Consider the following 15,095-nt stretch of genomic DNA (forward strand, 5'->3'; position numbering starts at 1 on the left):
CAACCCATCGCTCCAATATGCCCATTCTGTCGGAAATCAGATTTCCCTCTGTGTCTCGGCAGGATGAGCATCGAGGTGTATAAGGCTTCATCCTGCTGACTTGTTGGTAAAACTTGCGCGCCTGGTGCGGTTGCTCCCTGTATTTTCGAGTTCACAGACTTGTTGGTTCTCCCAGGTTTCCCGCAATCTTTGAGAATGCAACATTACTCGGTATGCGGCATTCTTCCGTTCCGTTGCTAGCTTACATTCATCGTCAAACCAGCCGTTCTGACTCCTTTTGCCGTTGGGTCCAAGTATGTTTGTGACCGTATCCATGATAACGTTCTTCAGGTGATTGTGAAGGTCATTTGTTGATGCTTCATCTCCAGGTCCTCTGTTGACTGCGGTTATTGTGGCATCCATTTCCCTCTTATAGGTGTCGCGGAGGTCTGTGTTGTGGATGGCTTTAGTGTTCACTCTCACCTGATTGTCAAAGGGAATTCTAGGTGGTAATGTTATTCGAGCTCGAAGCACCATGCTAACGAGATAGTGATCCGAGTCTATAGTGGCCCCCCTATATGTTCTGACATTCATCAAGGCTGAGAAGTGGCGGCGTTCGATCAACACGTCGTCAATTTGGCTGAAAGTGGTCCCGTCTGGAGAGGCCTGTATGTATGTGGACCGCTTTCCGCGCAAACCAGGTACTTCCAACAACCATTTCGTGTGACCCTGCTAATTGAGTAATCCGCAGTCCGTTTTGTTTTTGTTTTTTCGTGTAAGCTATGGGAGCCAACGTATCGCCTAAATACAGGCTCTTTGCCTACTTGGCTGTTAAAATCCCCAAGTATGATTTTAAAATCATATCTGGGACAGGCTTCGAGGGTTCGTTCTACTGCCTCGTAGAAGGTATCCTTCTCCGACTCTGCAGTCTCCTCTGTAGGGGCGTGAACGTTAATGAGGCTTATATTTCTAAACTTGCCTCGCAAACGCAGAGTGCATAGCCGTTCGCTTATGTTTTCAAAGCCGATAACAGCAGGTTTACTGGATGACCGCTATAATATATGGTGTAGCTGCTCTTCTTCAGGAAACCGGTCCCTGTCCATCGCATCTCTTGTAACGCTGTTATATGAGCCCTATATTGGGAGGGGGTATCGGCTAGCTGCTCATCAGCTTTATCTCTGTACAGGGAGCGCACGTCCCATGAGAAAATGAGCAAATCGTTATTCCGTTGTCGTTGCCGGGTTCGTCGTTGTAAAGTCCATGCTGTCCGAGGCTCCTTTCGTGGCTCCGTAACATCAGTTTTCCGTGTAGGGTTGTCAGCCCTACCCAACCCCAAGCGTTTGCAAGGTTATAATGGGGAGGTTAAAAAGTCAGCTCCGAAAATTTCATGTCCCGACTTCCTACAAGAAAGAACGAGCGGTAAAACTCTCCCGAGATCTTCAAATATGAGAGCCCCCCACGTAACCCCGAAAGTATTTGAGATTTACAGTAAGTTGCCAAACAGTATGACAAACAAAGTCCTTAAACTTGTGGAAATGTTTGAGGTATGCTTGTTAGCTCTAAAATAATCTTGTTTCTTAAAGCTGGTAATTCTCCAGCTGAAACATTTTACTACAGGCCTATATCCCTATTGAACACTATGGATAATACGATGGAGCGAATAATGTGCAACAGGTTGCTCCCGGTTGTAGAGGCTCTGGGGGGCTTATCAGATTAACAATTCATCTTCCGTATGTCCCAATCAACCATCGACGCCATCAAGCTTGTTCCAGACGTAGCTGAAAATATCGTGCATGGAAAGGGTATCGCTGGAAAGTATTGCAGGATGGTTACCCTTGATGTGGAAAATGCATTCAAATCAACCAGTGCAGACCTTATAAGGAGGTCTTTTAGGGCGATACCCAGAGAGAGAACTATGTCACCACTTCTAAAACAGCAATTAAATACCTTAGAGTGATTCAACCACGTGGCCCTGGGAAGGGTTGCCAAATATTGCGCCGTAGCCGGATTGATGGGCATGCATATTTTGACTAGTGGGATGAGGTGCATCTATGATGGGCCCAGTTATTTCTTTGATGGATACGTAAAAAACTGAGAAGGATAGGAATCATTAAACAAGCGGCAACAACGACGGAAACGGATTGGAAAGGGTTTGCGTACCCAGAGAACGTATGAGATAAACTATGATCTCATGCAGTTTCTCATGGAACATAATGGATACGGTGAACAAAGCTGATGGCTTTCGGATGCAAGTTAAAAATTCGCTTGGAAATAATGTCCGAGTATGCGCCCAAAAACATGAGATCTACATATATCAGGGTAAAGATTTCGATGAAGTGACATGAAAAGGAAAAATTTGCACCACCTTGAAAGGGCCACGCAAGTTGGAAGAACTTGAGGAGGAATCTAATATGCGTTTGCCAAAGGTCTATGGCGATACTCAAACTGCCACCATACAATTAGTAGTGGAAGCAGCATAGAAGTTTTTAGCCTTGGAAAAACTTCAGATTTGATGGGTAGCTTGTAATTTAAAACAACGATTAACGAAGAAGTTATAGGGAGTGAGGCCATATTGCCAGAGGAACCACAAATATGTGTTGTCTGAAGGAAAGGAGTAATGGGATAACCAGGATTTTGGCAGAAGTGTCAAACTGCAATGAGAAAGTCAGTTGTTATTATAATTGAGCCCTAAAGAAAGTTCGACAGTAATGTACGTGTCACATATTCGACTTATGGAGCGGGGATATGAGTGTGTGGTCGCCAAACCATACAGTGTACCATGAATCAGTCCACCAGTGGCTTTGTGTGGGCAACATAAGTGATGTATGTGTATACAGCCTCTACGTTCCACCAAGTCTGACGCTGTCTACCCAATCCTAAAATACAGTAGCCCAACACCTCAGAAAGTTAAGCTGTTTTGCCACAAACAACTTATCCGTTAGTCCTCATTTTCGGCTTCATCTTCTGGTCCGACACTTCCCCCACCAAATCGGAAGACTCCGACGCAAAGAGAATCTTCTACGAAATCATTTGTTCCCTCAAATCCTCCTATCTCTCTAGTCCCGTAACCTCCTTTTCGACCCCGGCGGTAGAGTAATCTTCTACGACGGCATTTACTCCTCATCCCAGTTTCCAAAACCTACCCATCCTCAGTGTCACTCCTAGCTTCCTTTCTCAAACCCCTTAAGCATGCCCCCCATCCCAACCCACATCCTAGTTGCTTCCCCCGCCCGCTTTCATAAAAAAAATTAACGAGTGGAGGTTATTTCGACTTTTCATCCAGAACACAATTTATTTACAATTTCTTTTTTAGTGATAAGTTAGCTTAAGCCATAGTTTTTACCTTAGATTAAGCTAGGCTGTTAATGTAGTACATAAGTTAGGTTAATTTAGCTATGTAGTTTTATAGGATAAATTAAAAATGTTGTTCATCATCAGGTGAGAGTGAACACTGAAGCCATCCACAACACAAACCCTCCGCGACACCTATAAGAGGGAAATGGATGCCACAATAACCGCAGTCAACAGAGGACCTGGAGATGAAGCATCAACAAATGATCTTCACAATCACCTGAAGAACGTTATCATGGATACGGCTACAAGCATACTTGGCCCCAGCCGCAAAAGGAGTCGGAAGGGCTGGTTTGACGATGAATGTAAGCTAGAAACGGAACGGAAGAATGCCGCATACTGAGTAATGTTGGATTCTTAAAGAACGCGGGCACGCGCAGAGACTTATCGCGAACTCCGTCGAGCGGAGAAGCGACTTCACAGACGGAAAAGGAAGCCTGGGAAAACCAACAAGTCTGTGAACTAGAAAAGTACAGGGAGCAACCGCACCAGACGCGCAAGTTTTACCAACAAGTCAGCAGGATGAAGCCTTATACACCTGGATGCTCATCCTGTCGAGACAAAAAGGGAAATCTGATTTCCGACAGAATGGGAATATTAGAGCGATGGGTTGAGCCTTTTAATGAGCTACTGAACAACCAAAACATCGGCGAGTTGGAGGTCCCGCCAACTGAAGACGACGGACAAATACTGCCACCACCAAGTTTAGGAGTAACAGTCCGTGCAATTCATCGGCTAAAAGATCATAAGTCGCCAGGAGCCGATGGAATTACAGCCGAATTGGTTAAATATGGAGGCAACCAGTTACACCAAGTGGTACATCAACTTGTGCTCAAGGTATGGGACAGCGAATCAATGCCTGACGATTGGCAACGAGGCATTATCTGTCTCATACATAAAAAGGCAGATATCACACAGTGCAGCAATTATATAGGTATCACGTTGCTGAGTACCATCTATAAGATATTCTCCACTATCTTGCTAGGCCGGATAGCCCCATACGCCCAGAAAATCATTGGCCCATACCAAAGACGCTTCACTCCAGGCAAATCAGCAACAGGTCAGATTTTCTCTCTGCGGCAGGCGATGGAAAACTGTTGGAAAATGGACAACAGTTGCACCATCTGTTCATCGACTTTAAAGCCGCCTATGATAGCATAGCCAGGGTAAAACTGTACACGGCCATGAGAGAATTCGGTATCCCGACGAAATTAATAAGACTGACTAGGCTGACCCAGACCAATGTGCGAGGCCAGATAAAAGCAGCAGGATCACTCTCAAGACCATTCGACATCAACAACGGTCTACGACAAGGGGATGCGCTATCATGCGTCCTCTTTAACCTGGCCCTCGAAGAAGTGATCCGTGATGCGGAGGTGAATGCAAGAGGTACGATCCTCTTCAAGTCCACCAAACTACTGGCCTATGCTGACGATATCGACATCATGGGAAGAACCACCCGAGACGTACAAACTGCCTTCATCCAGATCGAGCAGGTGGCAATCGGCGCGAGATCTTGGGCTGCACATCAATGAAGGCAAGACAAAATATATGGTGGCAACGTCAGCACCGAAGACGAATCAACCAACAACATCAAACCGCACTGGTCAAACACAAACACGAAGAAGAATAAGGATAGGAGAATACAACTTTGAGACCGTTGACAATTTCTCCTATCTAGGGTCGAAAATCACAACCGATAACAACTACGATGATGAAATCCGCGCACGGTTGTTGTCAGCCAACAGAGCCTATTTCAGCTTACAAAGACTGTTCCGCTCGAAACGTCTCACTATAGGGTCAAAGCTCTTACTGTACAAGACTATGATCTTGCCAGTCCTCATGTATTCCTCGGAAACTTGGGTTCTTAGCAAGAAACATTGCAAACTCTTGGCCGCGTTCGGGAGAAGAATCCTCCGAAGAATTTTTGGCCCCCTACATGAGGATGGACGATTCCGTAGCCTACACAATGACGAAATCTATGAGCAATACCATGACCGTCCGGTTGTGGATAAAATCTGGCTCAATACGTTACGGTGGGCGGGTCACTTAATCCGTATGGATGAAGATGATCCCACCCGGAAAGTCTATAAGGGCAATGTCTATGGTAGGAAAAGAAGACGAGGCAGACCCTGCCTAAGATGGAGCGATGGCGTGGGTCAGGACGCCAGACAGCTTTCAGGGATATTGAATTGATGGACCTCGGCGCAAAACCGGGATGTCTCGAGTTCCTTGTTAAGGCAGGCCTAGACCGGATACCGGTTGTTGCGCCGTTGATGATGATGATGGTGGCTGTTTGTCGGTTGTCTGACACTGTCCCTCAATTTTTTTCTCTTTAGAGCGAGGTTCAGTGGTAACTTGCGGCTCTCCAGTGGGGTAGCAGAGTAGCTTATGGGCAGTTGGATGTAGTTTCATCTAACGAAGGTCTTTCGGAAAGCTTGGCTCGGTTTTAGCCGTGACCTTAGTCAGTCCCTACGTTGATTTAGCAGAACATACCACGCATCATGATATGGGTGATATGGCTTCCATTGAGGTATAACTATTATAGATCAACCTATTAAAGTATGCGTCTCTACGGAAACACAATAGAGCAATGCATCACCAAAGCATCTGAAGCGTCTATATTTAGGAAATGCCCCGACCAAATTTGACTTCTGACAACCTAAATCCTTCAAATTAATCTCTATGTGATGTCTATTGCGTTGCTCAAACTAGCCTTATTCTGAAGGAAAAATTCAAGCCCATCTAATAGTTTTTCTTGAAATGTGCGTGAATGCTTTGCTTGGCACTGCATTGATATCAGAACTTCTTACTGACACTCGAGCTATTCTCCGCAAATACCCGTCCAGTTCAAATACAAGTTTTTGTTCCCTAATTAATTGTTTCTACAACGAACTTCAATTCATGTGACTCATAACTTCCCAAATAATTTTCGTCACAATTTGTATGTAAGGTGTCCTGAGATAGTAAGCAAGTGAAGGCTGTTTCTACAAATGTTTATTTCAACATTCGTTGTTCTACTTCTTCAATCATAATTGCCAAGATATGGTTTAACATTTACCAGGATTGAGTTGTTTTTCTCGCCCGTTACACATAACCACCAGCGTTGCTTCAGAGATGCCACTGAAAAGAATGTGAATAGGTCTAATGCTATCAAAATAAACAAAAAATCTGGCTTATAATTTACTATAAAGCATTTCAAAATAAATATAAAATTTGGTATTTATTTCGTTTGAGTGCTTCATTTATTTTAAAACTCCAATTTTCTCCATTCTTCTCAAAACATATTGAATAGTGGTCACAAATCTTTTTGAAGACATTCCTATTTCACGGATTCTGTCCCCTTTGTCTTTGTCAGTCAAATTTTCTAAACTGTTTTCTCCACATTCACTTGGATCCATGCAGACAAGGAACAGCTTCACTACTGCCCAGACAAAACCAACCGTTTCTCGTTTCGCAATTTCTTCCAAAATATTCTCCAAAGTGGGAATGGGACTGTATCCTAAATTTTCTAAGGTTGACTTGAAAGTTTTGTAGTAACACGCTTCGATCAGCAAATCTCGTTTTTGGTCCAAAACATCAAACTGGGGGTTCGTATACAAGAAATGTGAAAAATCGAGACCGGGACTTGAATACACTGAACCCTGGAAATCAATCTAAAAAAGAAATACAAAAGTCTCACTTTGAATCCAAATGTAGTGTCGGCAATATTATTGTATACTTACAAAATAAAGATCGATCGGTTTCCCATTTTCATATTTAAATAAAATATTATTCGCCCAGAGATCATTGTGAGCAAGGACTTTCGTCTCCTTTTTGGCAGGGCCGAACCATTTGGGCAAATTTTGTGGAATTATCGAGATGAATCGGCAAAGTTTTTCTGCGGTTTCTTTGAATCCTGGCCATGTCTCTACTACTTTGGCCAAATGCTCGAAAGGTTTTATAAAACTTTCTTCCACCATGTTTTGATCTTTAATACTGTTGACAAGAAGGTCTTTGCTGAAGATCCGGAATACTTCGGGTTGCTGTAATTGGGAAAATGTATATCGTGGATGTGTACGGAATAGATTTGTTTGTTCCTCAATTTTCAACATAGACGTTAATTAAAATCAGACGGTTCCTTCCTTCCTTGCGTACTAAAGAAAGGAAGGAATGACTGTCGAAACACTGTATAAGTGGTGCACAATAAAAATGTTTAGCCAAAAAGGGAATTTTTTTCATGCTTTCGACTGTTATCAAGTTTGAAAATGTAAACATGTTTCTAATGTGAAAACTTTCTGCCAAAAATTCATTACCTCCCTGGCGAGAACCTTTGAAGCTGCATGAAATTTAGCCAATTTCTCGAAGACTAATCCACAGTGTTCCTCATCTAAACCTTTAACGCGATCGGCAAGGATATACCCCAGAGATGTAACGTCCACGAAGACAAAAGTTTCAACTGGCGCCGGTGTATAATATAGAAATCTGTAGGGAAAGTTTGCGGTAAGAGGCAGCTTTTATCGAAATGTATATTGAAAACTTACCTTGGAGCGAGAGCTTCACCATCAAGGAGGCGTTCTATTTCCGGTAAAGCATGCACGTAAATATCGCGTTCTCGAGTGAACAATCCCATCTCCCCAAAATGTTCCCCGAGTGGGCCACTCGGTTGAACTTTAATTATGAGGGATATTTTTTTGTCATCTGAGCCTCCATCGTTATAGGTTGCATCAGCTCTATAAATATGGCCAATGTAATTTTCACCTGGTTTAGGCCCCATTGTGAATAAGACGTTCTTTAGTTCAAGGACTTTTCCATTAAAACCAACCTTAAACGCAGCTTCAAAAAATTTGGAGTCCATAAATTCGGGAATGTTGATATTATTAAAGTTGACCAGCATCGTGACTCTGCAAACCAAAATAAGTTCTCGTGGATAAATTTTATTAAAATATTTGGGGGGTCTAATTCCTAAAGTCACATGTTCCAAAATTGTCGAAAATGAGTTAAGCGTAGAGTTGCATAGTTAATTTCAAGCCACATTGAATAGTTTGAAAACTTTTTTCCGAATTTTGTTTACTTTTTGCGAAAAATACGATTATTTTTTCAAATGTCACCCTATAACTAACATGACCAGATATTTTTCACTCCATAGCGGGGCACTTTCCTAAATAAGCAGCATTTGGGAGAGGGGGGTGTAATAGTGAGGTTTGCTATAATAAAATAAGTACAGTTTGCAAATGTTTTATTTTACAATGTAAAATATCCTAGCTTACACAGAACATGGGTACTGAAGTCTATTCAAATCTCAGTGTTTAATATGTCACTGGAACCTATTTGTTTAATTAAATTTGGCGATGATCGCAACTTTGCATGAAAGTCTTGGCAGCTTAAATCCAATTGAATTTTGTCAAGATGTCTGTTTGTCGTTTTTTTTTTTTGTTCTTACACTTTGGAAGGTGGAAAGGTTCAAAACCTACCACGTGCTCCTGGCATACGGTTATGTGAGACTTTTACTCAATAAAACCACCTCCTTGTTCTTCGCTTACTCCGCGGGACTTCCATTTCGGTATTAGGTCGCGGGGCAGGATATGTTATGAACTGCGACTCTTGTCGTTATTTGTAACTCTCCTCCGAAGCTCCTCCTTCCTCAGCAGATTGTGGATCGCCTTTATTAATTTTTCCACCGCCCTCCAAGATGTTTCAGGGGCTAGCATGTGGTCCACAATATTTTCGGGTTCCAACCGTGTCTCGGCGTCAATTTCTGCCTGTGCTCTATGTGCGGCGGACCGCGGGCAGGTAAAAACAACATGCTCGCCTCCTCCGGAATCACCACGCATGTCGGGCAAGGCGGGGAGCCGTCACCCCCGAAGTGATAAAAGTTTGCACGGTACTCTCTGTGTCCGCTTTGGAATTGGGTTAGGTGGTAACTAAGCTCACCGTGCCTCACCTGATCCATTTAGAGACATTAGGAATAATCTTATGTGTCCAGCGTCCTTAAAGTGAATCATCCCATCTTTTTTGCCATTCCAAAATATATTCACTTCGCGCCAATTGTCGACGATAGGAGGCGTCGTCTCTCGTTCGCCAAGATGTCGATGGGAATCATGCCTGCTATGACACAAGCTGCGTCGTCTGAAGTTGTATGGTAAGCGCACGACGTTCGCTATGCACTCAATCGGTATGGGGCTGCGATTTTTCTTCTATTTGCTTCCAACTTCAAAGAGGGTGCCCAGACTGGAGCTGCATAAAGCAAGATGGAGCTGACAACTCTCGAGATCAGGCGCCGAGGGCTTTGCCTAGGATCACCTATATTTGGGAACATTCTTGCCAACAATGTAACCACTCCGGAAGCTTTTGTTGCTAAATTTTTAAAATGGTACTTGAATTTCAGTCTTTGCTCAACCATGACTCCTATGTATTTAAGCGTTGATTACGACTATCGACTATCGACGACTGCTTCCTTCGCTTGGTAATCAAAACTACCTCGGTTTTATGTTTCGCAAGTGTCAGACTAGCCTCCTCTAGCCAAGACCTGATTTCATAAATTGTCTCGTTTGTGATTACCTCGATTTCATCAATTTCCGTCACCGTTCTGAGGGCATTGCCGGTAGATCTTGCCTTTCGGAATCCGAACTGCCTATCTGAAAGATTACCCTCCTTTTCTGTGATTGGTACAAGCCTACTGAAGATCACCCGTTCGAAATGTTTGCCGATGCCGTTTAGCAGGCATATAGGTCTGTAAGACGAAGGATCACCCAAAGGTTTATAACTTGTGGGAAGAGAGTGCTAATGATATCCCGCAGCAAATCAGGGTTGGTGATCGGCGGTGAGCCCTTACCCTTGATTGATATGATTACTACCTTGTATGCACCTCAACATGGGTCGAAGTTCGCTTCTTTGCAGAACCTTTTGAAGTGTTCAGTTTTACTTCTAGAGATATCTGCTTGCAATTTTTTCCTCGCCTTCTTATATCGGTTGTGCAGCTCTTCAGACTCAGGCCAGTTTCTGCTACGTTGGCTGTGTCTTCTGGCTTTAAGGCAAACTTTACAAGTTCTTCGATTTCGGCATTCCACAAGAAGTTGGGCATTCGTTTCTTGAGTACCGTGCGGCGGGGCATGGACGCATCACACGCTTTTTATATCTTTTCTAGAACCTGCGCCACCTTTTCTCGTCCCCACTGGTATCTTTTCCTGCAGAAGTATTTCCTCGAAAATTTCTTTACCAAGTTTTTTGGATTGATTCGATTTGGCAGATTCGCTTTGCTCCTGTCGTCCGCTCCACCTGGAAGATGATAGCCTGATGGTCACTGTGTGTCTATTCCTCGCTCACCTGTCATTGGAGATCCTTAGACAATGCATCACTAACAAACGGTTTCTGCAAGTCCAGATTGCCGCTTTGCCGCTTCTGTCTGATACAAAGACACCATTGTGGGAGTCTTTGTAATATTCGCATATAATGGCAACGTTAATTTCATTTTCTAGCCCGCTTTGAGAGAGCAGTTCCTGAGCAATTTGGCAATGGTTTAAATTCAGCTGGAGGAACTTCATTAACGAAAAGCTGAAATTGCCTTCTTAAACGCCGGACATCTGTCACTGCCTGTGATATTATCGACGTTACCCTCCTGTGGTTCTCTGCATAGCAGGCATTTGGGATTCGCATTGAACTCTTTGACAATATGTCCTTCTTCTCCGCATCTTCGGCACAACGTAGATCTATCGTACTTGCTTGAACAATTTCTCGAAACGTGTCCAAATTTCATACATTTGAAATACCTCTTTGGTGACGACGCGTATTTTGGCAACAGTAATAGCCCTTTTCGCTTCCTTGGCCTAAGCGCAAGGGGCAAATTGTTTTTCTGCGTGCGTCTTATACGATTCACGTGTTTACCCAGGTCCAAGAGGGAACTGTCTGTTCGTCTGTCTGTCTGTCTGTCACACCCGATTTATTCGAACCGATTCTCACGAAAATTGGTAAGAGCGTGTGATCTGTTGTTCTATTTACATGCAGCAGGTGGCGTCATTTTGTGAATGGAGGGTGCAAAATTTTTTCATAAAATGTGGCCATGTGGGGTATCAAATGAAAGGGCTCAATTACTTTTCGAAACTGGTTCCATATTAGATATCGAGTGAAACATAAGGGAGTGAGGGGCCAAAATATGACAATCAAAAAGTGTAACAGGTCTCGTTCTCAGAACCTATCATCATCATCATCAACGGCGCAACAACCGGTATCCGGTCTAGGCCTGCCTTAATAAGGAACTCCAGACATCCCGGTTTTGCGCCGAGGTCCACCAATTCGATATCCCTAAAAGCTGTCTGGCGTCCTGGCCCACGCCATCGCTCCATCTTAGGCAGGGTCTGCCTCGTCTTCTTTTCCTACCATAGATATTGCCCTTATAGACTTTCCGGGTGGGATCATCTTCATCCATACGGATTAAGTGACCCGCCCACCGTAACCTATTGAGCCGGATTTTATCCACAACCGGACGGTCATGGTATCGCTCATAGATTTCGTCATTGTGTAGGCTACGGAATCGTCCATCCTCATGTAGGGGGCCAAAAATTCTTCGGAGGATTCTTCTCTCGAACGCGGCCAAGAGTTCGCAATTTTTCTTGCTAAGAACCCAAGTTTCCGAGGAATACATGAGGACTGGCAAGATCATAGTCTTGTACAGTAAGAGCTTTGACCCTATGGTGAGACGTTTCGAGCGGAACAGTCTTTGTAAGCTGAAGTAGGCTCTGTTGGCTGACAACAACCGTGCGCGGATTTCATCATCGTAGTTGTTATCGGTTGTCATTTTCGACCCTAGATAGGAGAAATTGTCAACGGTCTCAAAGTTGTATTCCCCTATCCTTATTCTTGTTCGTGCTTGTGTTTGACCAGTGCGGTTTGATGTTGTTGGTTGATTCGTCTTCGGTGCTGACGTTGCCACCATGTATTTTGTCTTGCCTTCATTGATGTGCAGCCCAAGATCTCGCGCCGCCTGCAGAACCTATCCAATTGAAAAATCTGAAAAAAATCACAGTCGTGCATCTCTACGAAATGTAAGCCTCAAAATGCATCCGGTTCCGATATCTACATAAACAAAGTTAATAATAGTATGTTAGCATATTTTAGAAATTTAGCCGTAAACCCCCTTAATTTCATGCTAGAACTATAAAATTTGTGTAATGGACAGCATAAGGCACAATTTAGTCAACTTCGAAGAAAATACAACCGTTATTAACAAAGTTATAGAAGGTGAAACTTTGTCATTTGCTGTGAATTCAACAACGTGTATGACGTCGTCATTGACGGCCCATATCAATTCGTCAGTATCAGAACAAAGTCAGCTGATATGAATGGTGATCACCAAGAAACATTTTCTTTTAAGCTTTTCGGTAATTTGTATATCAATTACTCCAGGCAGACTTGTGTGTATGTAGGTATATATGCGTGCTAATGAAGTTTGCCGGTAGTTAAGGGGTTATATACAGTTAGAAGGCCGAAAAAAAGCGAATTTTCCAGAATTTTTTTTGAGAAACCTTTTAAAGTTATTGATCTAAATATTTGAACATATATTATGGTATCTTTTAACAATATTTTCAGACTTAAAACTAGTAAAAATATTTATTTGGACAGGAGCTACAGCTGATCTCCGGAAGCTCCTCTCAAAAAAGACGTTTTGCGGTGACCACTATATCACTGAACTGGAACCTCTGAAATTAAAAAAACCAAACAGATTTCGTTAAAGTAATGTTAAATCTAGTAATTAATCGAAGGAATAAGCAAAATAAATTTTTTTTACAAAATGGTGGTTTCTAGAAAAAAAAATTGATTTTCGGCCAAAATTTCGGCCTTAAATTATTTATAAAAAAAAAAGTATTAATCGGAAAGATAAAATCTTCGATTAATTACTAAAAAATATATTTAAGAAGCTTGCGTCAAAATTTGAGATCAATCGGTTTAGCCGTTTTTGAGTAATGTTGGTCACCGACTTTGAAAACACCATTTTGAGAAAAACGCGTTTAAAGTTTGAAAAGCACTTTACATAAGATGAAAATTTTTTTTTTTCAACTTACATGGAGTCGTATATTCCAGGACCATATAATAAACCCTCCGTCGCTTCGGCAGCTTCTAATAACTCGAGCTGATGTTGTCTGCGAGCCATTCTTCCATCTCGGGTGCTCTCACGCGCTCTGATATCGGAAATGGTCACGCGCTGCTCATCTTCTTTTTCAGCATATGAATGCGCATTGGGTCCAAGTGTGATTCCTATTGCCTTCATATAATATAATTCCTTAATCCACAAAATTTTGCTGCACCTTTTAACCCTAATCCGAGGACTCTCATGACAGATAAAAATCGTCGATTTATTTCATAAGAGTGCGCGACAAAAGGACTAGAATTTATGTTACGATCTGCACACTTATCACACAGTAAAACAATTTTAAAACCAAGTCCTCGTCCAGAAGCAGTTTGACATTTCACATATTCAGAAATTGCTGCAAACACTGTTATAAAATTTAAAATGCGATACTCAACAGACGGATCACGCGGAACTGAGATTTCCTCTTGTTCTCTAAATTTTTTTGCCGAGGCACTGAAACTACTTTCATCCGTTTCGGTTGTTTTTGGATTAAAAACATTTTTTCGCTTTTTTGGTCTCGACTTACGTATGTTAAGAGATTTTCTCATTTCTCTAGAAGCCTTCATTTTCAAATTACAAATAGAATTTTAACGAACTCACAAGTTTACTGCTTGGCTTAGGTGCTTATACTGACTACCACTCTTAAATATTTTCCAGTTTGGGGAGAGCAAAATTAAAATTTACCTTTCAGGTATAAAAACGACAATAACACACTGATGTTTTACCCATCTAAATACATTAGAAGGGAACATTTAGAATAGGTAGGTGCACAAAAGGGACACAGCGTTCCAGGTAAGCGCTGCCGCTCCGGCCTTATGCCGCTCTGAAACGCCTTTTAAAATTTGCATGTAACTTCGAAAATATTCACCGGAACGATATGAAATTTTCTGTGTGTATTCTTAAATATATGTACATTAAGAAAATAAAATAAAAAAAAAATCGTTTTTATGAAAATTCTAACTGTATATAACTCCTTAATCCAAACAGATATATTTGTACATTATACAAACCAGCGATATTCAATATACGTATTATATATGAACATATGAATACTTTTGTGCTTGAAGTAAACCGGAAATATAGGTACAATCAATTTATATACGTGCATGGATTTTTTTTTTTTTTTTTTTTTTTTATGGATGGAGGTGGAAATCTTAGAAAGACGCTGCTGCGCCAGGTTGCAGCAGTGTGTGGGATTCACACCCACTAAAACCACCCCCACTCTTCCGCCCCTCCCCGCGGGACCACCGTGAAGTATTACTTCACGGGGGAGGCTCTGGTTCGCTATACCAGCTCGTCCATGTCACGTCTCCGTCGCGCCGCCTTCCGAGCTCGATCCAACTCCAGGAGTTTTGCCTGCACCACGGCTACTGCCTCATTTACCGCCATCCAGTTTTCCTCCGACTTCAACATCTCTTCCACCAGGTTGGAGGGCTCGATGTCCGCCCCTAAGATGCTGTTCAACCTCCTTTTCTGCTGTAGAAATCTGGGACAATAGAACATAACGTGCTCCGGGTCCTCGAGTGTAGCACCGCATTCAGGACAGTTGGGAGACTCGTCCAACTCGAAGCGATGCAAGTACTTCCTATAGCCACCGTGTCCCGTAAGGAACTGTGTCAGGTGGTAATTCAATTCTCCGTGCTTTCGGTTGACCCATTTC

At 42.6% G+C, this 15,095-nt stretch overlaps 1 protein-coding gene across 4 annotated transcripts in view; it reads right to left on the bottom strand.

The window, feature by feature from the left end:
- Positions 1 to 6,531: 6,531 nt before the first annotated feature.
- The window catches only part of LOC119656823, a 46,483-nt gene continuing 37,919 nt past the window's right edge, over positions 6,532 to 15,095 (bottom strand). For 3 of the 4 annotated variants that reach the window (XM_038063464.1, XM_038063463.1, XM_038063462.1), the window contains 4 exons: positions 7,854 to 8,213; positions 7,626 to 7,794; positions 7,056 to 7,355; positions 6,532 to 6,986 (listed from right to left, as the gene is read on the bottom strand). In XM_038063464.1, the coding sequence (XP_037919392.1) occupies positions 6,576 to 6,986; positions 7,056 to 7,355; positions 7,626 to 7,794; positions 7,854 to 8,206 (1,233 nt within the window). In that variant the 5' untranslated portion in view covers positions 8,207 to 8,213 and the 3' untranslated portion in view covers positions 6,532 to 6,575. Of the gene's footprint in view, positions 6,987 to 7,055; positions 7,356 to 7,625; positions 7,795 to 7,853; positions 8,214 to 13,367; positions 14,228 to 15,095 lie in introns of those variants that run through there. The other variant, XM_038063461.1, reaches the window with a different exon arrangement.

The sequence above is a fragment of the Hermetia illucens genome, chromosome 5 (genome assembly GCF_905115235.1).
Source record: "Hermetia illucens chromosome 5, iHerIll2.2.curated.20191125, whole genome shotgun sequence".
Taxonomy (NCBI): Eukaryota; Metazoa; Arthropoda; class Insecta; order Diptera; family Stratiomyidae; genus Hermetia; species Hermetia illucens.